The 25871-nt window shown below is 36.6% G+C and overlaps 1 protein-coding gene and 1 long non-coding RNA gene across 2 annotated transcripts in view; both read left to right on the top strand.

Moving 5' to 3' along the window:
* Positions 1 to 25871, top strand: part of LOC306660854 — a 610682-nt gene that overhangs the window by 328828 nt on the left and 255983 nt on the right. The window lies entirely within an intron of this gene.
* Positions 1 to 25871, top strand: part of CPNE8 (copine 8) — a 199266-nt gene that overhangs the window by 74653 nt on the left and 98742 nt on the right. The window contains exon 7 of the mRNA XM_079139378.1: positions 22791 to 22854. Within this exon, the coding sequence (XP_078995504.1) occupies positions 22791 to 22854 (64 nt within the window). The remainder of the gene's footprint in view (positions 1 to 22790; positions 22855 to 25871) is intronic.

The raw sequence follows: 25871 nt of genomic DNA, 5'->3' as shown, positions 1-25871 counted from the left end.
TATTTCTTCTGTGAAGTGCCTGTTTAGTTCCTTAGGCTATTTATTGATTGGGTTATTTGTGTTTTTATTGGTGTTAAGTTTTTTTGAGTTCTGTATGTATTCTGGAAGTTAATGCTCTATCTGAGGTGCATGTAGTAAAGATTTTCTCCCATTCTGTAGACTCTTCATGTTATTGGTTGTTTCTTTTGCTGAGAAGAAGGGTTTTTAGTTTGAATCCTTCCCATTTATTGATTCTTGATTTTATTTCTTGCGCTTTAGGAGTCTTGTTAAGGAAGTTGGTTCCTTAACAACATGGTAAAGATTTGGGCCTACTTTTTCTTCTAGTAGGCACAGGGTTTCTGGTCTAATACCTAAGTCTTTGATCCACTTTGAGTTGAGTTTCATGCAGAGTGAGAAATAGGGATTTAATTTCATTTTGTTACATATGGATTTTCAGTTTTCCTAGAACCATTTGTTGAAGAGTCTATCTTTTCTCCAGGGAATGTTTTTGGTGCCTTTGTCTAGTATGAGATAACTGTATTTTTGTGGGTTTATCTCTTTTTGATCTCTTTGATTTTTGAGAAATATCTGCCCCCACCATTTATTTCCCTGTCTTTTCTATTTTCTACATATGAGAGAAAGTATATGACTCATCTGAGTTTGGCTCATTTCATTTAACATAATGGTCTCAAGCTCTATCCATTTTCCAGCAAATGACACAATTTCATTCTTCTTTATGGATGAATAAAACTACATTTGTATATACCATGTTTTCTTTATTCATTCATTCATTGACGGACACCTAGACTGGGTTTATTGTTTGGCTTTTGTAAATAGTGCTGTCATAAACATGGGTACATATGTAACTGTAGTATGATGACTTTAATTCTTCAGGATAAATACCAAGGAATAGAAAGCTGGGTCATGTGGTGGTTCCATGCCTTTTAAGGAACCTTCATACTGATTTATAAAAGAGTTCTTAAATCAAATCACCTAATAATCTCTTCCTTTCCTACCTCTTTTCACTCTAACTCCCTCCCCTTCCCTCTTTCTTTCCCTTCCCTTTCCTTCCCTCCCTGCTTTCCTTCCCTCCTCCTTTGTTTCCCTCCCTCCTTTCCTTCCTTCTTACTGTGTTTTTATCTGGTAAAGTAAGAATTCAGCAACTTTCGGGGACAATTATAAACCAAACTTGATTACATTATGTGAATTAAGTGTTATCAAAATATAAATATTAAAAATTATATTGTCTATTCTTAGTATGCGGCTGAACAATTAAATTGGGGAAATATTCATCATTCTGTTTTTCATTAATTTAGGTATTATGAGATAGTTTTACACTTTTTTGGAAATGTTGAAGTTTTATAGTTTTAGAACTGTGTTCCTATGCAATTGCAAAATATTCTTAAGTTCAATGTCAACTTATTATTTTTAGTCTTTCATTTTCAAAGATCACACAGATAAATACACACACATGAGCAACATTCATAGAATTCAACACATTAACAATCAGACCACTGGCTGTATTTTAGAGTGAGGCTAGATGCTTTGTTTACCTGGAGTAAAGGAAGCATTTATCTACTGGGAGAGCCTGTCTGAAAAATCACGTTTTCTAAAGGATAACAGTAGAAGGTATTTTACTACATTCCTTATATATATTCCTTATATGTCTTTCACAGGCATCTGAAACTTCCATGTCATGAAAGTTTAATAAATGTTTAGCTGAATCACTGTCTAACATTTATTTTTATATCAGAGTTCATGTTCTAGAAAGATCACCAGGAATATGTTTGTTTATTCCAAACAAGATGATTATTCACAACTGTAAATTACATGACTGTTATACTCAGAAATTCCAGTAGTTACAAATAATTTCAAACAATGAAGAACTTTTCTGAATATAAAGGCTTGGAAATGGTATGGTCAGTCACGAGAGATCTGAGTAAAATGAATGCATTTTTCTCGTAAGTGCTTTTAACGCCCCCATCAGAGACAAGCCCCACAGTGGTTAGCCTGTCACTTTGACATGCTGTGACATTTCCTTTGCTCTTATGAGGCTTATGTGTAAGTAACTCCTTTAGGCATCCCAGTTCAAGAAAGAAAAACAAAAGTGAAGTATTTTATGTCACTGGATAATGTACTGAGCAAATAATTTACTGATTGGATTTATTTAGTTCTGTGCAGGGTAAACAGAATCGAAGTTTAATAGATGCCTTAGGGATTATTTTTCAAATTAATTTACTTAACAAATCTTTAATGGGAACCACTTACGGACTAGAAACTGTTAGGTGCTGAGTATATATAGTGAAAATGCAGAGTCGTTCTGCTCTTCAATATATTTAGCATTTATCCATTAAAGGACAAATCACATAACCAAGTATAATTACAGACTTACATAAGCCCTACAGAAATTAGAATATTAGCTTAGATCAGAATATGTAGGCCATTTTTAGTATTCTGAATTTTACCATGAATGTCTGGGGAGAATTCATGATTTTTATTCAAAGAGGTTCATTTCTTTCTGTTTGGAGTATGGTTGGGCATTCTTAACAAAAAGACAATTGTTTAGACTAGGAAGATGAAGAAAAACAAATTAAATATATGCTCTGAAAGCTGATTTCTTAAGGCTTGGTGACAGGTTGATAATCTGGCTTGAAGAAGATTTCAGAAATGACCTTCAGATTTCTTGCCTGAATAACTGGATATAACGGGGTGGACACGTTGCATGCTGATAAGAGGAAGAGCATCAATTTCTGAGCTCGCTGCTTGCTACCTATTGGTAGGCTGTAGAAGGTGGGCCATTCTGTCCTTGTGTTGTAGGTACCAGTATTTGCCTAGGGTGTAAAGATTAGCAAGATGTTATTGTTTGTGTTTGCCTAGCCTAATTGAGTTTGAAAACATGATGGAAGATTTTGTCCTGAAAGAAACCAGTGGTGAGACATGATCTGTGCTATTTTGGTGGAGGTGTTATAGGTTAATTAGCACCTATCATATGGACTGCCTAAACAGTCCTAATATCAATAAGTTTCAGCATGAGGTGTGTTTCTAAAGGGTCGCCCTTCCTGTAGACAGTATTTGGAAATCATGCTGGGAGAAAGATTTTCAGAGAAACTGAAAATTCAAATTTATTGCTCCTTTCTTCTTTCCATCCTCATGTGTATTGTAGAATTTGATGATTCTGGGATTAAAATTGCAGGCAGGAATATAGTTCTATAGTTAAACAAACTAATAGGTAAGGAAAGACCTTTATGGATCAATGCTATTATTCTTATCTTAGCCTGAGCTCTAACCAACTGATGAAATGGATGTTTAGAAGAAGCATTTGGGGATTCTTTGCTCTTGTATTTACAGTCAATTGTTTTTTAGTCATCAAAGCAAGTGTGTTAGTCAGATTTTTGTTACTGTGAAAAAAATAACTTAGGAAAAATCCACTTAAAAGGAGGAAAAGTTTATTTCCTCATGCCTTTTGGTTTCAGAGATTTCAGTCCATGGTCACTTAGCCACACTGCTTTGGACCTATGGCAGCACAATGTGTCAGGACAGAGCACATGGTGGAGGAGGCTGCTTACCTCATGGTGGCTGGGAAAGAGAGAGATGGGGCTAAGGGGTTGGGAGGGATCAGGATCAGGGGACACCCCTAGCAACCTAACTTTCCTTCCTCTAGGCTCTCCCTGTCCCAGGATTCATCACTTCCCAGTAACACCAGAGGCTGGTGACTAAGACTTGAACTTCTGTGCATTGGGAGACACTTAAGATCTAAACCATACAGCAAGTGGGAGGAACCACGAATTGTTGTTACAGCCAGTGGCTAACTTGATTGTGTTCTTACAAAGTGTCAGGTGGTATTCTACCTACTTTACCTACACTAACTTCCTTAACCCTCACAGCTAATTATAAGCTGGGTAGATATTGTTAACATCCCTATTCATGAGAGGGAGGAACTGAGACAAGGATTCTGGAGAAGCCAAGGTAAAAGTAGAGGTAGTTTGACTTCTGAGCTCATATAATTAACCACAGTGGTATATTGCCTGCAATAAGTGAATATATTTATATATAGCTTTGAAAGAAATTTCGGGCCTTCCTTTTATTTTAGTAATATAAAAGTACTTACTGAAAAGTTCTGAATATCTCTGGATGGTTAGAAGAGCTTTCAGGGAACACTGATGCTGACAGGTCTTTTCAAGGATGAGGTTCATTCCATCATCTCTCATCCACACACCTCTTCCTCAAGTACAGTCCAGGTTCCCAACTTTTCCTGAGATAAACAGCTTTCAATGCTCAACTGCTTACCATCACACAGCCCAAACCATCTAAACATAAGAAATCTATTGGAAGCCTTAAAAAAAAAAAAATCTATATCAAGTTTTATAAAGAATTAAATAAGTATACCAGGATTTTCCCCTTGATCCAGAAAAATCATCATTTTGAATTTATAATGTGATCAGAAGAAAACTGCATGGAGTTCCCATCCTTCCTCTTCATTTTATCACTTTCATACTAAAAGATGACTTGCTTCCATCTTTAATCATACTGAGTGTTTTAGTCAGCTTTTTTGCTACTGTGACTGAAGGACCCCACCAGAACAATTGTAAAGGAGAAAAGGTTTATTTAAGGACTCAGAGGTTTCAGAGGTCCCAATGCATAGACAGCTAGCTTCATTCCTCAGAGCTCCAGGTAAGACAGGAACAACATGGTGGAAGAGTGTGGCAGATGGAAGTAGCTCACATGGTGATCAGGAATCAGAGAGAGGTCTCTACTTGCCAGATACAAATATTTACCCCAGAGCCATGACCCAATTCCCACCTCCTCCTGCCACATCCTACCACTTCAGTTATCACTTAGTTAATCCCTATCAGGGGATTAATTTACTGATTGAGTTTAGACTCTCACAACTCAATCATTTCTCCTCTGGCCCTTCTCGCACTGTCTCACTTGTGAGCTTTTGGGGGACACCTCATATCCAAACCATAATGCTGATTTGAGCTTTCTGGGACTGTTTCAAAGTTTCTGCCTGAATGGCTCACATATTCCTTGGAGAATGGGAAGAGGTAAGATTAGACATACTGTTAATATTTTTATTTCTTGTCTTCTTTAAAAAAAGTTTTCTGAATATTTAGACTTATGGCATCACTTTAGGTATGTAATGACTCAGAGTGCATCAGACTTCCCTGAGAATAAATTCCAGTAAGTGAAAAATCTCAATAATGTGTGCAGTCCACTCTGTGTTTTAATAGCAATATTCATTGGATCCTCCCAGTAATTATGAAAATAGGTCAGTTGGATCTGCACTCTTTCTCAGGTTGAGTTAACTGATGAAAGACATAGAGAGTTGTTTAGTAAAGTGACATTTCCAAATAAAACTACATTCAGATGTGCATTTTTAAGTCATTTGCAATAATTGTGAGTTTCTCACAGAGTTACAGTGAAGATTCTATCTCCTCTTCCTTTCATACTATTTTTTTTTTGTTTTAAATATTTCATTGTCTTTGCTTAAGCAGATTCACTTAAGAACAAAATTCAGAAACAGCAAACACGTGCGTGGGCGCACACACACACAAACACACACACACACACACATGCACACGCACACACACACAACAAAGTGTCCCCAGTAGTTGTTCCTTTTCCTCTCTTACTAACTTTTCTGAGAAATAGGCCTCAGGCCTCTCTCACAGCAGTCAAGGAGCTGAATACTTTCCCCATCCCTTTCTTCACATAACAATTATGAATGTACTTATAAAAGAAACCAACATATCCCCTGCATCTAGGAACCTGTGTTGTCTTCAAAATATTAACAATTTAATGAATGTTTGTTGAACAAAATATTCTAGACTAACAGTCACCTTTATGTGGTGTCTTTTTTGTTGTTGAGAAGTGTTTTAAAGGTCTCTTCTGCACATTTTAACTTTGCACTTATGTCTCGTGGCTTGGGATATAATTTTTTGATTGTAAAATCCTTCTACACCTGCAGTTTACTGCATTACAAATGCAAAGTGCAATTTTAGCAATACAAACCTAATATTTCTGTAGATGTAGCTTATCAAAGCACAATAAATTAATTTCTTGAAATCTTTTTGGCAACTGTGGCATTTAAGAGCTAGGCTCATGCTATTCTTTATTAAGTAATTGCTTTTTTAAAAAGCCTCAATTGCCAGAGATTATGAGTAGTTTTATTTTGTTTTTGTTACTGAAGAATTATGTATCCAATTATTGGTTATACCCCTTAATACTTTGTACCATGACAATAATCAACTTGCTTTCCTTTCAAGGTCAACATTTACATTCTAACTATAAAATGAGATCACATCTTATTTAATTGCAGTGTTAAAAAGTACAGGGTAACAGAAGGATTTATTTATCTATTTATTTATTTTTCTCCATTGTATATTTTTGGCACCTTTGTCTAGTGTGAGAAAATTGTATTGATTTGGGTTTGTGTCCATGTCCTCTATTCTGTACCATTGATCTACCTGTCTATTTTGGTACCAATACCATGTCATTTTTGTTACTATTACTTTTTAATAGAGTTGAAGATCTGGTATTGCGATACCCCCTGCTTCGCTCCTTCTACTGAGGATTGCTTTAGCTATACTGGGTTTCTTATTCTTCCAGATGAATTTCATAATTGCTTGCTCTATTTCTGTAAGGTACATCATTAGGATTTTAATTGGAATTGCATTGAATCTGTATAGCACTTTTGGTAGTATGGCCATTTTGACAATATTAATTCTGCCTATCCAAGAACATGGGAGATCTTTCCATCTTCTAAGGCTTTCTTTATTTTCTTTCTTTAGTGTTCTGTAGTTCTCATTGTAGAGGTCTTTCACCTCTTTTGTGAGATTGATTCCCAACTATTTTATTTTTTCGATGCTATTGTGAATGGGGTAGTTTTCCTAATTTCTCTTTCTGCAGATTCATCGCTTATGTATAAAAATGCATTGGATTTATGAGCATTGATCTCGTAACCTGCTACTTTACTGAATTCACTTATACATTCTAAGAGTTTTCTGGCGGAATTTCCAGGTTCCTCTAAATATATAATCATGTCATCAGTGATAGTTTGAATTCTTCTTTTCAATTCGTATCCCTTTAATTTCTTTGGTTTGTCTAATTACTCTGGCTACAGTCTCAAGAATGATGTTGAATAGAAGTGGTGAAAGAGGGCATCCCTGCCTTGTTCCAGTTTTTAGGGGTAATGGTTTCAGTTTTTCACCATTTAGAATGATATTGGCCATGGGCTTAGCGTAGATGGCCTTTACAATGTTCAGGAATGTTCAAACTACCCCAATTTGTTCTAGTGTTTTGAGCATGAAGGGATGCTGTATTTTATCGAATGCTTTTTCTGCATCTATTGAAATAATCATGTGATTCTTAACTCTTAGTCTGTTGATATGGTGAATGACATTTATTGATTTCCGGATGTTGAACCAACCTTGCATCCCTGGGATAAAACCTACTTGATCGTGGTGCACTATCTTTTTAATACATTTTTGTATGCGATTTGCTAAAATTTTGTTGAGAATTTTTGCGTCGATGTTCATTAAGGATATTGGTCTGAAATTTCTTTCCTCGATGTGTCTATGTCTGGTTTAGGTATCAGGGTGATATTGGCTTCATAGAATGAGTTTGGGAGGGTTCCCTCCTCTATTTTATGGAATACTTTGAGAAGTATTGGAATGAGCTCTTCTTTAAAGGTTTTGTAGAACTCGGCTGAGAACCCATCTGGTCCTGGACTTTTCTTTGTTGCGATGCTTTTGATGACCTCTTCTACTTCATTGCTTGAAATTGATTTATTTAAGTTGTGTATATCCTCCTCGTTCAGTTTAGGTAATTCATATGTCTCTAGAAACTTGTTGATGTCTTCGAGGTTTTCTGTTTTGTTGGAGTATAGATTTTCAAAATAGCTTCTAATTATGTTTTGTGTTTCACTCGTGTCTGTTGTGATATTTCCTTGTTCATTCTGAATTTTAGTAATTAGAGTTTTCTCCCTCTTTCTCTTTGTTAGTGTGGCTAAGAGTTTATCAATTTTGTTTATTTTTTCAAAGAACCAACTATTTATTTTGTTAATTTTTCCGATTGTTTCTTTTGTTTGAATTTCGTTGATTTCGGCTCTGATTTTAACTATTTCCTGTCTTCTAGTACTTTTGGTGTTGGTCTGCTCTTGTTTTTCTAGGGCTTTGAGCTGTAGTGTTAAGTCATTTATTTGTTGATTTCTACTTCTTTTGTTGAATGCGCCCCATGAAATAAATCTTCCTCTAGGTACTGCTTTCATAGTGTCCCAGAGATTTTGATATGATGTGTCTTGTTCTCGTTTACTTCTAAGAATTTTTTTATTTCCCTCCTGATGTCTTCTGTTATCCATTCATCACATAATAGTGTATTATTTAATCTCCAGGTATTGGAGAAGTTTCCGTTTTTTATTCTGTCATTTATTTCTAATTTCAATCCATTATGATCTGATAGAGTACAAGGTAGTATCTCTATCTTCTTGTATTTGCTAACAGTAGCTTTGTGGCATAAGACATGGTCTATTTTAGAGAAGGATCCATGTGCTGCTGAGAAGAAAGTGTATTCGTTCTTTGTTGGATGGTATGTTCTATATAAGTCGGTTAAGTCTAAATTGTTGATTGTGTTATTAAGATCTGTGGTTTCTTTATTCAATTTTTGCGTAGAAGTTCTATCCAGCGGTGAGAGAGGTGTGTTAAAATCACCTAGGATTATTGTGTTGTGGTCTATTTGATTTCTGGAATTGAGAAGGATCTGTTTGACGTACATGGATGAGCCAATGTTCGGGGCATAGATATTTATGATTGTTATGTCTTTCTGATTTATGCTTCCCTTAGGGAGTATGTATTGTCCTTCTTTATCCCTTCTGACTAGTTTTGGCTTGAAGTCCACATTATCTGAAATGAAGATGGATACTTCAGCTTTTTTGCTGTGTCCATGTGCATGATATGTTTTTTCCCATCCTTTCACCTTTAGTCTATGAGTATCTCTTTCTATGAGATGAGTCTCTTGCAGGCAGCATATTGTTGGATTTTTCTTTTTAATGCAATCTGCCAGTCTGTGTCTTTTGATTGATGAGTTCAGGCCATTAACATTCAGGGTTATTGTTGTGATATGATTTGTATTTCCAGTCATTTGACTCATTTTTGTTTTTTGACATGATTTGGTTTCCCCTTTATTTGGCTATTCCTTTAGACTAGTTCCTCCCGTTGCTAATTTGCATTGTTGTTTTTCATCTCTTTCTCATGGAATATTTTGCTGAGAATGTTCTGTAATGTGGGCTTTCTTTTTGTAAATTCCTTTAGTTTTTGTTTATCATGGAAGGATCTTATTTCATCGTCAAATCTGAAAGTAAGTTTTGCTGGGTATAAGATTCTTGGTTGGCATCCGTTTTCTTTCAGGGCTTGGTAAATGTTGTTCCAGGCCCTTGGAGCTTTTAGAGTCAGGATTGAAAAATCTCCTGATATTCTTATTGGTTTCCCTCTGAATGTAATTTGATTCTTTTCTCTCGCGGCCTTTAAAATTCTGTCTTTATTTTGTATGTTAGGTATTTTCATAATAATGTGCTTTGGTGTGGGTCTGTTGTAATTTTGTATATTTGGAGTCCTATAAGTCTCTTGTACCTGGTTTTCCATTTCATTCTTCAGATTTGGGAATTTTTCTGATATTATTTCATTTAATAGGTTGTTCATTCCTTTGGTTTGTTTCTCTAAGCCTTCCTCAATCCCAATAATTCTTAAATTTGGCCTTTTTATGATATCCCATAATTCCTGTAGATTCTGTTCATGATTTCTTACCATCTTTTTGGTTTGTTCAACCTTGTTTTCAAGATTAAGTATTTTGTTTTCAATGTCTGAGGTTCTGTCTTCCAGGTGTTCTATACTATTGGTTATGCTTTCTATGGAGTTTTTAACTTGGTATATTGTTTCCTTCATTTCAAGGATTTCTGTTTGTTTTTTTTTTCAGTATCTCTAACTCTCTATTGAAATGATCTCTTGCTTCCCATATTTGCTCTTTTAACTGTTCATTGGTGCGATCATTTAATGCCTGCATTTGCTTTTTCATCTCCTCCTTCAATGCCTGCATTTGCTCTTTCATCTCCTCGTTTGCTTCCCTGATTGTTTTAATTATGTACATTCTGAACTCCCTTTCTGACATTTCTTCTGCTGTGCTGTCATTGGATTTTATTGATATAGTATCTAGGTTTGTTTGGGACATTTTCTTCCCTTGTTTTCTCATATTGGTCAGATGTCAGTGGGACTCTGTGATATTGCAGATTTTCTCTATTGGCTTATAGTGTCCCTGTAGATTTCCAGTTTCACCTCCCAGCCTTCAGTATCCTGAAGTCTTGGAGTAACTTGATAATGCAGTGCTTCTGAAGAAAGCTGCCCCTAGCCCGCTACTGGTTCCAGGGCTTGGAGCTGGCTCTGTGTGTAAAGGCTCTCACTGGGCGCCTGCTCGGAGAAGCTGGCCGTGTCGGAGGAGCCACCGCCAGAATGCACAGGGCTACCTGGGGAAGACTTTAGCTGCCCTGCCCTACTCTAATTAGCCACCCGTATCTGCTGGGTGGGGGAGATTCACCCTGTGGCTCTATTTTAGTCCAAGTCCTTCTTGAATCCTGGGTTCTGGAGCGACTAGAGTTGCAGTCCCCCTCTAGTTCGCCATCTTGGATCGCCACGTGGAAAAAGCCTCGGATTTATTGAAGAACACAGTATTTCAAATTTTAACAAAAGTTGCGATTTCAATTTTCTGCATATGATATATTTTATCAGCAAACATAGTATTTTTCATTTTAGATAACTGATTTACTAAAATCTTAGAAATGACTTCTTTTATTAATTTGGAGATAAGGCATATTGCATAGAAAGATAAATACATCAGAATTAAATTAAGTGAATCATTAGTTTTGAAAAACTGTACTTGCATGAATCTTTTATTTTTACCTTTGAGAATGTCACAATTTCCTCATGTAATTAGATCTTGGAACAAAACTAGTCCGTTAAAAGTAAATTTCTTTTCACTTACATGTTAGAGTTTTCAGTTTTTTGACTCATCCTGGCTCTGATATTTTTGTTTGCCTCAAGGAGGAACTTTTGAGCTCTCATGACTACATGTCAGTTTAGCAGGTCTACAACTTACACTTTAAGGCAGTTTGGTATTTTGTGTATATAGTTGCTAATATATAGCATTTCATAATCTGTATTCTGTTCTAAATGATATAGTAACTGTTATAACTGATTATAACTTGTTAGCAACTAACATAACCTCTTTTTTAGTCTCTTTTTAGAAATCTGTATAGATTTACCATGATCCCCACTGAAGTAATTTTATTTTGCCAGTGAATATGTCAACAATTTTAAATTTACATTTATTATCCTGTTTAGCTGTATGTGACCTAAATATCTATGATTCATTGTTCCTCTTCTTTTAAACTTCCTTCCAGTTTGCATACACGATCAAATGTTTTGTTGAATTTGTCAGATCTTCAACCCTCTTTCAGTCCGGGCTCCTTCCTTCCAGGCTGTCATAAACCCTGGCGGGTTACCTCAGTGCATCTGCACCCATGTGTCCCAAGCACTGCAGGATCCCAGGACAGACCCAAACAGGCTGGTGCCCCCGCTGACTGTGTGTCCAACTGTCATTCCAGCCACAGCTCCACCAACAATGCACTGTGGCCGTCAGGAGCACACTAGCTTCTTCAGAAAAGCAGAAATGACCTTCCAACTTTCCACCTCAACCCTTTCCTTTTCTCACCTACTCTCAACCTTTTTCTTTTACAACTTCACCTTAAACTCTCAGAGAAAATAATGCCATTATAATTATTAGTTCTTGTATGTTATTTAACACCCTATTTTACTGTGCTAAGAGCTTTTCATTTATTATATCATTTAATTTTTCCTCAACCTAGCAAAATGCACTCTACCACTGCCTCTCATATTTTCCAGATGAGATGAGTGAGAATTAGTTAAGTTCAATTCCTTACCTTAAATCAAGTGGAAGGAAGTCAAGACCCCAACTGGTTTTTAAATATCAGATTTGGCCCCTTAAACTTTTGTTAGAATTTTGACTTAGTGCACATGAGATTCTTTTTACCTCATCCTTCCGTGGCTTAGATCAGCATTTCTCTCTCTTCTTTATCCAGGCGGTTGCACCTGAGAGTTCTGGATCACTCTTCACAGAACTCTCTAGAGACCCTGTCTCTATCTTCACCCAGAGGCACACAGCTGTTTCTTCCTGTGCTACAACTCTCCCTCCATTCTTACCTTCACAGCACAATGACTTTGGTACAGCTCTCAACTCCTGCTTCCTCTTAGCACATTCTTTATGCATCTGCTCAAATGGCTTACCTGGGGTCAGCAATGTCCTGTGTTTTGTATTCCCGAGGTGCTTGCAGTTCTCATCCTGTGTGGTTGCTCTATGGCTCTTGGTACTCTTGACCCCCTCCTTCTTCCTTGTATCTCCTTCCTTTTTGCTTTCATGACAGCACACTGCTCTGATTTCTTCTTGGCTTTCTGTTTATGACTAAACACTCTCCTTCACAGGCCTAAGAGTAACCTCAAATTTTATGCAAAATATCAAATGACATTTTTCTCCTGAAAATTTCTTTAACTTAAAATCCCAAATGTGTCTGTGAGTCAACAAGGTTGATCTATAGCCTATAGTATATGTTAGCCTGAGTGACCTCATACCTGTCCCTGTTTCAACTGCCACTCATATGCCGGCAGTGCTCATTTCTTATACCAGTCTTATTTCTCCCCTTGTCACACCTGCCTCCAGAACATAGATGTCCTAAAGAAATCTCATGCTGTATATGTTCCCAAAGTAAATTTGTCATTTATACCATCAAAACTCCTCCTGCTGTTTTTTTTTTTCTGTGGTAGCATTACTAGATAGTTTTCTAAGTAGGATAACTGGGAGTCTTACTGGACTCTTTCTCCCTCTCTCCTTTTCCCTTTACTTTTTCAGACTCCCATGTCCACCCATCTCTTCTACCTTTGGTTGGCAACTCTTCTTGCTTTGCTATAAGACTCTTGCAGTTGACCTTGGTGTCTGTGGTTTTAATTTGTACTCATCCCATCTGTGTGCAACAGCTCTTACTGGTTTGTATCTGATCTAAAATTCAGCCACCTTCCCTTTCATGAAATCTTTCCAATTGTCCTCCATAACCTTTGAGGAAAACTCATCTCAACTTTTTGTGACAGCACTTGAGATGCAGCAGGGTACTCTAGTTTCCCCAAATACACATTATGCTCCCACTTACTTGGATTTTCTTCAGTGGACTGTATTCCCATAACAATGTATTTGATTCCTTTGTCTAGAAGTTACTTATCTTAGTCTGTTTTGTGCTGCTATAATAAAATACCTGAGACTGGGTCATTAGGGGGAAGAAAAAACAGAACTTGATACTCTTAAAGTTCTATGGCAGGAAATCCATAGTGAAGGTACCAGCTTCTCATAAAAGTTTTCTTACTGCATCCTAACATGGTTCAAAGTAGAGGGACAAGAGAGAATTGAACTCTGTGTCCTCATATGACAGAAAAGCAGAAGAGAGAGAGAACCCACAGAGAACTTAAATTGGTACATTTTGTAAATTTTCATTTTTACAGCATTAATCCATTCGTGAGGGCAGAACCCTCCTTGACACCTCCCAACACCGTTGCATTGGGAATTAACTTTAGAGGGGACACATTCAACCCATAGCAGTGTGTCTACACTGTGTCCCACTTAGCATTTTCTTAGACTCACTTCCTGTCACCTTGTCTCTGCCATACTAGGATTATTGTCTCATTTTGGTGTTCTGGCACCTTCCCTTCATTTCAGCTGTGGTTCCCCATTACCCCTTGCTGTTACTGTATCAGTTATGGATGGCACCTTTGCTGTGTTTTTGTTTTTCATGAGATTTCTACTCAGCTCCTTTAGACTGGGGACCATTTCTTCTTCCACATTGAGCCTTTACTGTCTAGTACAATGCCTGTGAAAGCTTAAGCACTCAAGGCATCTTTTAAAAATGTTCATGTTACAAGACATCAGGGAAAAAAAACTATAGATGAATATCCCTGATAACATAGATATAAAAATTCTTATAAAATATTAGCAAGCCACATTAAAAAACACATCAAGAAGATAATACACTATGATCAAGTGGGTTTCATTCCAAAGGTGCAAGCCTGGTTCAACATATGCAAATCAATGAATGTAATTCACCACATAAATAGAATTAAGGACAGAATCACGTGATCATCTCAATAGATGCAGAAAAGGCCTTCTACAAAATCTAGTACCCATTCGTGTTAAGAATGCTGGAGAAACTAGGGATAGAAGGAACTTAACTCAACATTGTAAAGGCTATCTATGAAAAACCCAAAGCCACCATCATACTGACAGAGAAAAACTGAAAGCATTTTCTGTAAAATCAAAAACAAGAAAAGAATATCCATTCTCATCTCTGCTATTCAGTATACTTCTTGAAATTCTAACTAGAGCAATTAGTCATGAGAAGGAAATTAAAGGGATACAAATAGGAAAAGAAGTTCAACTGTCTCTGTTTGCTGATGACATGATCCTGTATCCAGAAGACCCAAAAAATTCCAGTAGAGCTGATAAATGAATTCTAGAACTGACAAATGAATTCAGCAAAGTAGCAGGATTTGAGATCAACATTCATAAATCAATAGCTTATCTATATGCCAATAGTGGTTCTGCTGAGGAAAAAAAAAACAGGAAAACTGTCCCTTTCACAATAACCTTAAAAAGTTAAAAATAAAACACTTGGGAATCAACCTCACTAAAGAGGTGAAAGAGCTCTGCAATGACAATTATAGAACACTGAATAAATAAATTGAATAAACCTTGGAAGATGGAAAAACTTCCCATGTTCTTGGGTAAGCAGAATTATATTGTTGAAATGGCCAAATGTTGGACAAATTATATTGTTTATATTGCCATTCTATAAAAAGTGATTTTTTGTTATTTGGACTTAAAAATAAATATTGAGAACAGATTTTTGTTAGTATTTTATAGTGAACTATAATGACAAGAATCATATGATCATCTTGACTATCATTTTTATTTATTAAGAATTTAAGATCAATATACAGTGATATCAGTAATTCATTTTGGAATTAAAACTATTCATACACTAACAAAAAAATCCATAGTTCCATGTTAGGTTTACTTCAAAGATTGAAATAATTAATGTTGAAAAAGAACAGATGTATTTTATATGTTTATTTTAGTATTACATGCTTTGCATTTCTCTGAAGGGACCATTTTCAGTTAATTACTCCTATGGTTTGTTTCCCCTTTATGCTTTAAGTCATTTCCCCTGCACACTTCAAGTATAAACAGAATTCTTATCCATTAATTATTTAGGTTTTATTAAATTATAGTGTAATGTTCACACTGAAATACTTCATTGTGTCACTGGGTAACCCTGATAATTACATTATTTTAGTTTAATTTTTTAAAAAGGATCAATCCAGAAAGTTATTTGAAAATTTATTTTTGCTCCAATCATAATAGATGGTATGGCATAGAAAAAGTATTGCTTTATCCTTTACCCTTGTAAGAAATAACCCCGATTTGAGCCTATGTCCCTTTCCCTGAACCCCTCCAATATGAGAATTAGCTGGTTAGTCAAGACTGGTCCAGTTTGGATACCAAGTTGATAAATTTGGTCCTGAGGATCAACCCTTGGTAAGGCAAAACATTTGGAAATCTCATTCTTCCCCTTTAACTGTCCAACATTTTATATCAAGAACTACCAGTCTGATTCTTTATCACCTGCCACCTTCTTCCTGCCCACATTCAATAAACATACTACATTTTAGTAATTTTACCAGAGAACTAATACAATAAACTTATCAGTGCTAGGTTTTATAAAAGGCTTGCTACTTATTTTTTAGCTTTGTAAAACCACTGTGAGTTATATCATTTAGCTGGGACCTTCTGAAATCACTCTTTTAAATCAAATGTTATTCAATTTAGATAATATCTAATAAATGACAGACATGTAGTTGTAGGCAAATAGAAATAGCATTGCATAGTCCCTCAGCTTCTGGAATTTACTACTTTTAGGAAATGATGCATGTAAACATATAATACTGTAATCTATTGAATACTTGCTCTGTGTATGTTTATTACACGTGTTATATTTAAAATCATGTTATTATCTTTATTTCTCAAATGACAAAACTGAGTTTTAAAAAGACTAAGCAACTTGTTGAAGGTCACAATCATTTGTTGATGGATCTGGGATTTAAGCGATGTTGTGTAGACTGTCATTATAATCTTTGTGCACTGGGTCTCCCATGTACGGTAGTAGGAGGGTCTACAAAGTAAAGAGGAGAAGGAAGTAACTTTAATTGTGGGAGACTGAGAAGTGGCATTTAGTTGGACTTTGAAAAATGAAGGCAGTTTTACCAGGTGAACAACATAAAGATGAATCTGAGATCCTGAAAATTTTAAACATTTGGAAAGGCTGATGAAGGAGATACTTTGAGACAGAAAACATTTTGTGGTACTGAAGACAGAAACTCAGTGATAGAATAGTTGCTTTTGGCTCATCAAATACAGGTTAGGTTTCTGAAAAACATTAAACCTTATGGCAGCTCTTTCATAATAGCAAGTGTGTTTATTTTTTCAATTACTATAACTGAAACATAATATATATATGCTTTTCTGTGACTTGATTTTTTTGCTCAAAATAGTTTGTGAGAACCATTGAGGTTGTGTGGGGTATAGTGTATTCATTTGTTTCATTGCTATATCAGTTTTATGAATTACAAGTTTACCTAATATGTAGGCACTCATCTTTTTTGTCACTTTGCTATATATATTTTTTCATGGTTGTGTGGTAATCCATTTTATGAATTATAGATTTACCTAATATCAAGCTAGTGGACTTCTTAATAGTTTTTAGGGTTTGTTTTTTTTTTTTTTTTTTTTTCCTATACAAGCATTGCCACACTAAAAACAATCTTATATGCATAGAATTGAACATCTGGGGTGTGTGTGCAGTGTGGAATGGAGAAGTTTGGCTTCTGTGACTTGTGGTATGGTGTCACATTCATAGTTACACTACATAGAGAGAGGAAATCTACAAATGTAGTTAAGGTTGCTAATCAGTTGAGCTCAAGATGAGAGGTTCATCATAATTATCTAGGTAGGCTACATATAATCATATGAACCCTTCAAAACAGATGAGTGAGGCAGAAGAGGAAGTCAGAAAGATACAACAGGAAGGGAAGTCAAAGAGAATCAAAGCTTGAGAAAGACTTGATTTGCCTTTGCTGACTTGAAACTGTAGGGAGTGGCTTGGAAATCATGTGGAGGAAATGAGTTCTGCCAACTACGAATGAGCTTGGGAGTTAATTCTCTCCCAGATCCTCAAACTAGAAACACAGACCTGCTGACACTTTTTTTTTTTTTTTTCAGTTTTGCAAAATCCTAAGCAGTGTGTGTAGCTGAGCCTGTAGAAATTTTGACCTACAGAACAGCCTGATAATGAATATTATTTTAGCCAATTAAGGTTATGATAATTTGTCAGGGCAGCAATAGGGAAAATAGCAATAGGAAATTAAAACTTTTCACTAGCTGGAATTGAGTGCTGCTATAATAAAAGCCTAAAAGATTATAAGTAGCTTTTAAATCAAGGAGTGGGTTGAGGATGGGAGATTTTTGAAGAGTAGATTGGAAAAAGCCTAGACTGTCTTGAACAGAGTTGATGAATTGGGATACCGTCATCCTTTTCAAATGCAAAAGACTCATGCAAGGAAAATGTACTCGAGGAAGAATATTGAAGATGTGACTACAACTCCTGCTAAAACTTCAGTGGTATCTAAAAATCTTAGGAGTCAGTCACTCAAAAAAGCTCTTTGAAGAGGCCAGCTGACTCCTAAATCCCTAGGTAGAGTAATCCATTTGGAAGAATCCAAAAGTTGTAGAAGAGCCTCAGAAAGTTCTTGAAATTTTTTTGCAGGCAGAATCACTGCTGGCTAGGACTGAATGAGAGGGAAGTACAAATTGAAAGTGGACTGTCAGACTCCCTATATTCTACTGGCAGGACACAAGCTGATGAGGGTAGCCAGTTGTAATCTCTTGCTACCTTTCATGAAATAGAAAGAACCTCCCAGGGGTGCCTCTGTGAACCACAGAAAACTGATGGTGTTCACTGGTCTTTAAAACTCCCTTCTACCTTTTCTTTCTTCCATGTTTCAACCAAGATGTCTACAACTGTTATCCTATGCTTATATTTTGGGAGCAGGTAATTTGTTTCTTTAGAGACATGGGCCCTGGTGTTTTGATCTACTGTAAAATCTACCCATTGAATTTTATATTTCTATTTTATTACTTACTAGTTTTAATAAAATAGAAATACTATAACAATAATTTAATTATAGTCAGTATTATTTCTAGAAGTTCTATTTGTTTTTTCCAAATATTCTTTCATGATTATTTTTTTGAAAATAAGTTTTATTGTGTATATTTAAGATATACAACATGATGTTATGGGATACATGTAGGCAGTAAAAAGGTCACTGTTGTGAAGTAAATTCATGTATCTGTCATCTCACAGTTTCCTGTTTATTGCATTTGTATGTGGCAAGTGCAGCTAAAATATACTCAGCATGCATATCATATACAGTTAGATTTATTTCCATAATCTTGTTATTCATTATATCACTCTTTCCTTCTCTATCTCTGTATTTTTGAATATTTTAAAAATACTACTCATTAAGGGAATAATACAATTATTTTTCTTTTGGAGTCTGGCTTATTTCACTTAGGATAATGTTCTGCAGTTTCATCCATGTTGTGGCAAATGGATCTAGTTCCTTATTAGGGCTGAATAATATTCCATTGTATGTATGTACCACTGTTTCTTTATCCACTCATCTGTCAGTAGGTACCCAGGTGTTTTCAATATCTTGGCTCTCATGAATAGTGCTGTAGTGAACACGGGAGAGCAGATACCTTTACTAAGTGGCTATTTTATTTCCTTTGGATATGTACCCAGAGGAGGGATTGCTGGGTGGTGTGGTAGTTCTCTTTCAATTTCTTAGACACATCCATATTGTTTTCCATAGTGGCTATACAGATCTATGTCACCACCAACAGTGTTTTAAGAGTCCTCTTCTGTACACGCTCACCTCTATTCATCATCTTTTGCCTTTTTGATAATCATCATCCTAATGAGTATGAGGTGGTATCTTACAGTTTTGATTTGTATACCTTTTCATATATCTGTTGGTCATTGTTCTGTCTTCTTTGGAGAAATGTTTTTCCACTGTTGAATTTCATGTGTCCTCTATGAATTTTAGATGTTGACCTCTTATCACATATATGGTATGCAAATATTTTTTCCCAGTATGTGTGTTGCTCTTTCATTTTGTTGATTGCTTCCTTTGATGTGTAGAAGCTTTAACTTGACATAGTCCCATGATTTATTTTTGCTTTTATGGCCTGAGCTTTTGGTGTGACATCTAAAATATTATTGCCAATGCCAATATCCAGGAGTTTTATCTTATGTTCTCTTTTAGTAGTTTTATAGTTTCTGATATTCTACTTAGGTCTTTTATCATTTTTAAATTGATTTTTTTATGAAATAAGATAATCATGCAGTTTCATTCTTTCGTAAGTGGAAATCCAGTTTTACCAGCACTGTTTATTGGAGAGACTTCTCATTTCTCCATGTGTTCCTTCGGTACCCATGTCAAAATGTGGTTGGCTTTGTATGTTTGGATTTTTTTTATAGGATCTCAATGCTGTTTCAAGTGTTCTTGGTTATTTTATAATCCTTTCCTCATTATCATATTTCCATTCTCAATTATTTTGATAAATTATACATGCTTATGTTTCGGGTACTGTGAATAGTACTTTCAGTATTCTAAATCTGTGTTAGATTCTATAACCTATTGTTTTGAAGAGTCCAATACATAGTGCATTTTTTCTTGAGCATTTTGTAATATTTCAAAATAAGCCTTATATATACTTTTAAAACTTTTATTTTGAAAATATTTTAGGACCCATTTTGAAGGCAAGCCTACATTTACCAGGCACTATGATCAATTAAATTAAACTGAATTCTTGAAGTCTTGGTAACTACTCATTTGGTAGCAATTAAGGTAGTAAGCCTGGTTGATTCCTAAATTATTAGAACTGGGCTTTTTTTAAATCTTTTATTCATCAAGTTTTGAGGCAGTGATTTATTTTGTAGTACCCTTCAAAGTGAATGTTTATATGTAATTCATGCTATGATCAGGCAATGTATTCATTGGGAATGCAAGCATTCTGCTAAACTCCCACTTTGGGTATTCTCCTCCTCTTCCTCTCTTCTCTTATCTTTATGCACTAAGTAAACATTAAAAGAAGAAGAAGGAGGAGGAGGAGGAGGAGGAGGAGGGGGAGGAGGAGGAAGAAGAAGAAGAAGAAGAAGAAGAAGAAGAAGAAGAGGAGGAGGAGGAGGAGGAGAAGGTGGAAGAGGAGGGGGGGAGGGGGAGGGGGAGGGGGAAGGGGAGGGGAAGCCCAAGAACAAATTTCCTAGAATTCATTTTAGCTTCTGACTGGTTCTTGCTTTCCTGTCAGGTTATCAGAACATTTATATAGACCTTGGCATATTTTATTCAGCATTTTATAGTATTTCCAGGTAGATGCTCAGTCCAGCTGTTTAATTTGTCATCATGCTAAATATGTAAATCTTGTGATTCGCAATAGAAAGAAGAGAAGAAAGTTACAGCTGGGTTAGAAAAATTAAGCACCCTGGAAGGAAGCTAAAAATGATATATGCAATATTTTAAGAAAAATGTGCAGTTAGATTAATTGAGCTCTTAGTCATAAGGACCTAAAGAAATGGAAGATTCTGACATGTGCAATTTAGCTGATGGGAAGTAGGTATGTTGTGGAGACAAGATTTTGTGATAGACAGTTTACCGCACAAGCTATGAGCTGGCATTCTTAGTAGAAGCCTGAGTGGCATGCTCGAGAAGATTTCTGAGAACAGGGAGAGAGGATGGAGTAGGTTTAGAGTTAATATAATTTATATTAATATATTCACAAACCCTAGTGTTATAACTTTCTATTATTTCACCTTGTTCCCAATCATGATATTCAGACTACAGTTCTTCAATACTTGGAGATAAGAGGGGTAAGGGATTGGTTGCATATATGTTGTAACAAATTATTGGGAACATTTTTGAGGACAAAAACACTTTTTCTGCTACCATTTGTAGTTCCCAAAACACACAGAAGGGTCTGAGCTATGGTTCATGACAGGCAAAAAGTCACAACACATACCATTATAGTGTTAGGATTGCTCTTTGGAAACTTCTCATGGAATTGTCTATATGTTTCCTTATGTAAGTGGGGAACTCTGTTGATCAACTTAATGTTACTATAACAGAATAACTGAGGCCATTAACTTATAAAACATAAAGGTTTATTTTTGTTCACAGTTCTAGTGACCCATAGCTTTGGGTCCCTGGCAATCGTGGCACATTATGGTGGGAGTGTGCATTAGACCTTACTAACGTACTACTTCCCTTATGATCCTGGAAGCAAAGTAAGACAGGAAGGGACCATGTTCCCATAGTCCTCATTGAGATCATACCCCAGTGACCTAAGAACTTTCCTCTTAGCCCCATCCCCAAAAGATCCACAGCACACTGGGACCACCCTGGGAACAATTTTTTAATACATTGAACTCTGGGGAACACTTGTCCAAGCCATAGGAACTGTACACACATCTTACATATAAGAATATTGACTTTGTTCTTGGAATCAGCTGAAAAGCCAAAACATGTAGAGATAAAATTTAGTGGGGATTTTATTTTGCTTAGTTTTGCTCATACATTACATGCTTGCTTACATAACGTATACCTGCTATGCGTAGATGTTTAACTCTGTGGATTAGCAAGAGGTTTATGTCATGACATTTGCTCTCATAGAACATACAAACTTGAAAAAAGAAGGAGTAAAAATATGTGATTTTAACAATTTAGGAATAATTGCATGCTGATCCTTAGGGTACCAACTTCAAGTACAATAAGAGTGCAAGAAAGGAATACAATTTTCCTGGAACAAAAGGAACTTCATCTTAGGATATGGAAAATTTGAGGCACTGTAGGGAACAATTAGCAAGCTATAGTGTGTCAGATCCAGTGAGCGGACACAACGAAGAGAGAAGCACAAATAATGAGACTTTTTGATGAAAGGAGAGGGAAATAGTGGAAAGCAAGATTTTAGGTAGAGTTTTTTTGGGGTGTGTGTGTATACTGGGGATTGAACTCAGGGCCACTCGACCACTGAGCCACATTCCCAGCCCTATTTTTGTATTTTTTTTAGAGACAGGTTTCCACTGAGTTGCTTAGTGCCTTGCTTTTGCTGAGGCTGGCTTTGAATTTGTGACCCTCCTCCCTCAACCTCCCGAGCCCCTGGGATTACAGGTGCATGCCACTGTGCCTGACCTTAGGTGGGTTTTTAACAGCAGAGTTGAGACCTTAAGACACCATTAGGGAAGGTTTTCTTATATTACATTGTGTTATGTGTGGCATATGTTAGACAATAGGGAGCTATTGAAGATTCTTGGGCAGAGGAATAACATATTGAAGTGATGGGGAAATTTAGCTTCATTGATTGATGTGGATCTATAGGATAAACTAAAGATTGAGCCTAGGAATGTATTTTGTTAGAGAAGAGGCAACCATTAGTTGTATGTTCTTTATTTGATTACATTAAAATATAGCATATTAATTTATATTAGATATTAATATAAAGTGTTAATGTATTTAAATATATTTTTGTTGTTCTAGAGGAATTCCAGGGAGAAAGTGTGGTACAATCATACTTACAGCTGAGGAATTAAACTGTTGCAGGGTAAGTAAATATTTCTTTGTTTGAAGTTATTTCTAATCCTTTTTTAAAATGCTTTTTCTGAAATGCCACTTAAATAATTAATTCTTAAGTAGTTTTAGCAAAAATAATTGAAATTGAGTGTTATGTAATTCTATTATTCATAAAAATTACTTTTGGTACTTAGAACTTTGACCAGAGAAGCTAACTGTTAATAACCTTTTTAAAGAATAAGAAGTATTAGAATGGCGATTGTCAAGAACACAAGCGACAATAGGTGTTGGCAAGGATGTGGGGGGAAAAAGGTACACTCATACATTGCTGGTGGGGTTGAAAATTAGTGCAGCCACTCTGGAAAGCAGTGTGGAGATTGCTTAGAAAACTTGGAATGGAACCACCATTTGACCCAGCTATCCCACTCCTTGGCCTGTAACCAAAGGACTTAAAATCAACATACTACAGTGATGCAGCCACATCAATGTTCATAGCTGCTCAATTCACAATAGCTAGATTGTGGAATCAACTTAGATACCCTTCAATAGATGAATGGATAAAGAAACTGTGGTATATATGCACAATGGAATATTACTCAGTCATAAAGAAGAATAAAATTATGGTATTTGCAGGTAAATGGATAAAGTTGGAAAATACCATGCTAAGTGAGATAAGCCAATCCCAAAAAACCAAAGAATTAATAATCTGATAAGTGGATGATGATACATAATGGGGGGTGGGAGGGAGGCAAGAATGAAGGAAGGATGGATTGTATAGAGGAAAAAGAGGGGTGGGGGAAGGAAAAATAACAGAATGAGACAAACATCATTACCCTATGTACATGTATGATTACACAAATGGTATGACTCCACTTAATGTACAACCAGAGAAACAAGTTGTACCCCATTTGTTTACAATGAATCAGGATAAATAAATTATTAAAAAAAAAAAAAAAAAAAAAACAGGGTTCAGGCTGTGGCTCAGTGGTGCAAGCCCCTGAGTTCAATCCCCTGTACCAAAACACACACACACACACACACACACACACACACTGTTGCCTCCCACAGCAACAATCCCGCGGGAACTTATCGGAGGTGGACTGGGAATGAATTACTTTTACTATCTTTATCTGGGCTACTTCCTTGCTTGTTTGCTATTTTATAGAGGAAGAGAGGCTTTGCTTAGAGGAAGAGAGACTTTGAGAGGAAGAGAGGCTTTGCTTAATTTTAGAGGTGCTATGCTTTCAGAGAGGCTACGCTTATCAGAGAGGCTACGCTTTCAGAAGTGCTACTTCTTAGAGTTCTCCTGCTTCTTCTTAGAGGTGCGTCCTGCATCCTGTGTCCTTCATTCTGCTATCTGTTGTCGCTAGCTCTTTGCGGTACAAAATCCGTGGATATTTGTCACCGCCTGCAGGAACAACTTGCTTGGGTCTTATGGGTGGTGGAGTGGAAACTGAGGCACTTCTATCTTTCTCTTTGGTGCACTGCTTTCTTGCTTGTTTATAGAGGATAGAGGAAATGAGGTTTACTTGCTTTGAGAGGAGAGAGAGAGAGACTTTGTTTCTTGCTTGTTCATTTATAGAGGATAGAGGAAATGAGGTTTACTTGCTTTGAGAGGAGAGAGAGAGAGACCCCGCTTATCAGAGAGAGAGACTTTGCTTAAGAGAGAAACTTGCTACGCCTTAAAGTCCTGCATCCTGTGAACTAAGGGTACGTCTACCTAAGGTGCCCTAGTGATGCGTCTCAGTTCTCTGTTCTGCGATCTGCCTTCCGCCGCTGCCCCTACTCGCTGCTGTGTTCTTTCTTCTGGCTTTTTTGCTAATGGCTGCTGTGGCGTGTCTTCTTCTCTGCTACTGCCGCGCTGCGTGTCTTCTACTACTGCTTTTCTGCTAATGCCTGCTGTAGCGTGTTTTTCCCTCTGGCTGCTTCTAATGGCTGCTGTGTCTCTGTCTCGCTCCGTCTATGCTTATATCACCTCCAGGACATGGAGAGCAGGGCCACGCCTCTTACGCAAAGATTAGGCAAGATGCTCCGAGCAGGCAATTAGTGCTCGAGAACACATGCGCATACATTGTGTGCATGGACGAGAAAATCACCTGAGTGTGCTTATGTCAATTAACCTCCTCGCTGCCGATGTGATCAGGCGCCATCCCGGCGTTGCCAACATGGCACAGCCCCCAACAATCTGTAACCTGGGACCTGCAACCTAAAGGTGCGTTCTTAGTCCCGCATTCTGCCATCTGCTCCCAGATGAAGAGAATGTCTTATATACACTAAGGCAGCCAATCAGCTTAGGATTAGGTAGCACGGTTGGAGCATCGCCACGGTACCAATTAAGAATGAGGAACATCTGTTGACCACTAGTGCAGAAGAGATATCAACCAATCAGGCAAAGGTAGATCACACCGTGTTAACACTAATTATGCACCACCTCTTGGCCCAATGCCAGCCGCCATCTTAGGGCTACTTAAACATGTCTCTGCAACACACAAAGAATAAAAAGTATTAATGTGAAATCTAATACCAATACCTCTTTTTTTTTAGGCATTATTATAAGGAATGGTCAGTTACACCATCTGGTTCAGTTCCTAAAAGAAATGTTGCAGATTTGTGTCTAATTTTGTTTTTAATTAATTAACTAATTAATTCATTAATTGGTTCTTTTGAGTTATACATGACAGTAGAATCCATTTTGATGTCATTATACAAGCATGCAATATTCCGTATTCTAGTTAGGACCCCATTCTTGTATAGGTATATGATGGTGAGATTAACTGTGATGTCAGATATATTCCACTATCTTTCTATCTGCCCTTCCTCTCTCCATTCCCCATGTCTAATCTAGTGGATCTCTGTTATTCCACTCTCCCCTCTTATTGTGGGTTAGCACCCACATATCAGAGAAAACATTCAAACTTTGGCTTTTTTGAACTGGCTTATTTCACTTAGCATCATAGTCTCCAGACCCATCCATTTACTGGTAATTGTCAATTTATGCCTAATATTGAAGAACTACTTCTGATCACTTGATTTAGGCCTTCTGTATAA

This window comes from Sciurus vulgaris (assembly GCF_902686455.1).
Source record: "Sciurus vulgaris genome assembly, chromosome: 5".
NCBI lineage: Eukaryota > Metazoa > Chordata > Mammalia > Rodentia > Sciuridae > Sciurus > Sciurus vulgaris.
Note: the sequence above shows the minus strand (reverse complement) of the source record. Positions and strands in the feature narration are given on the sequence as shown.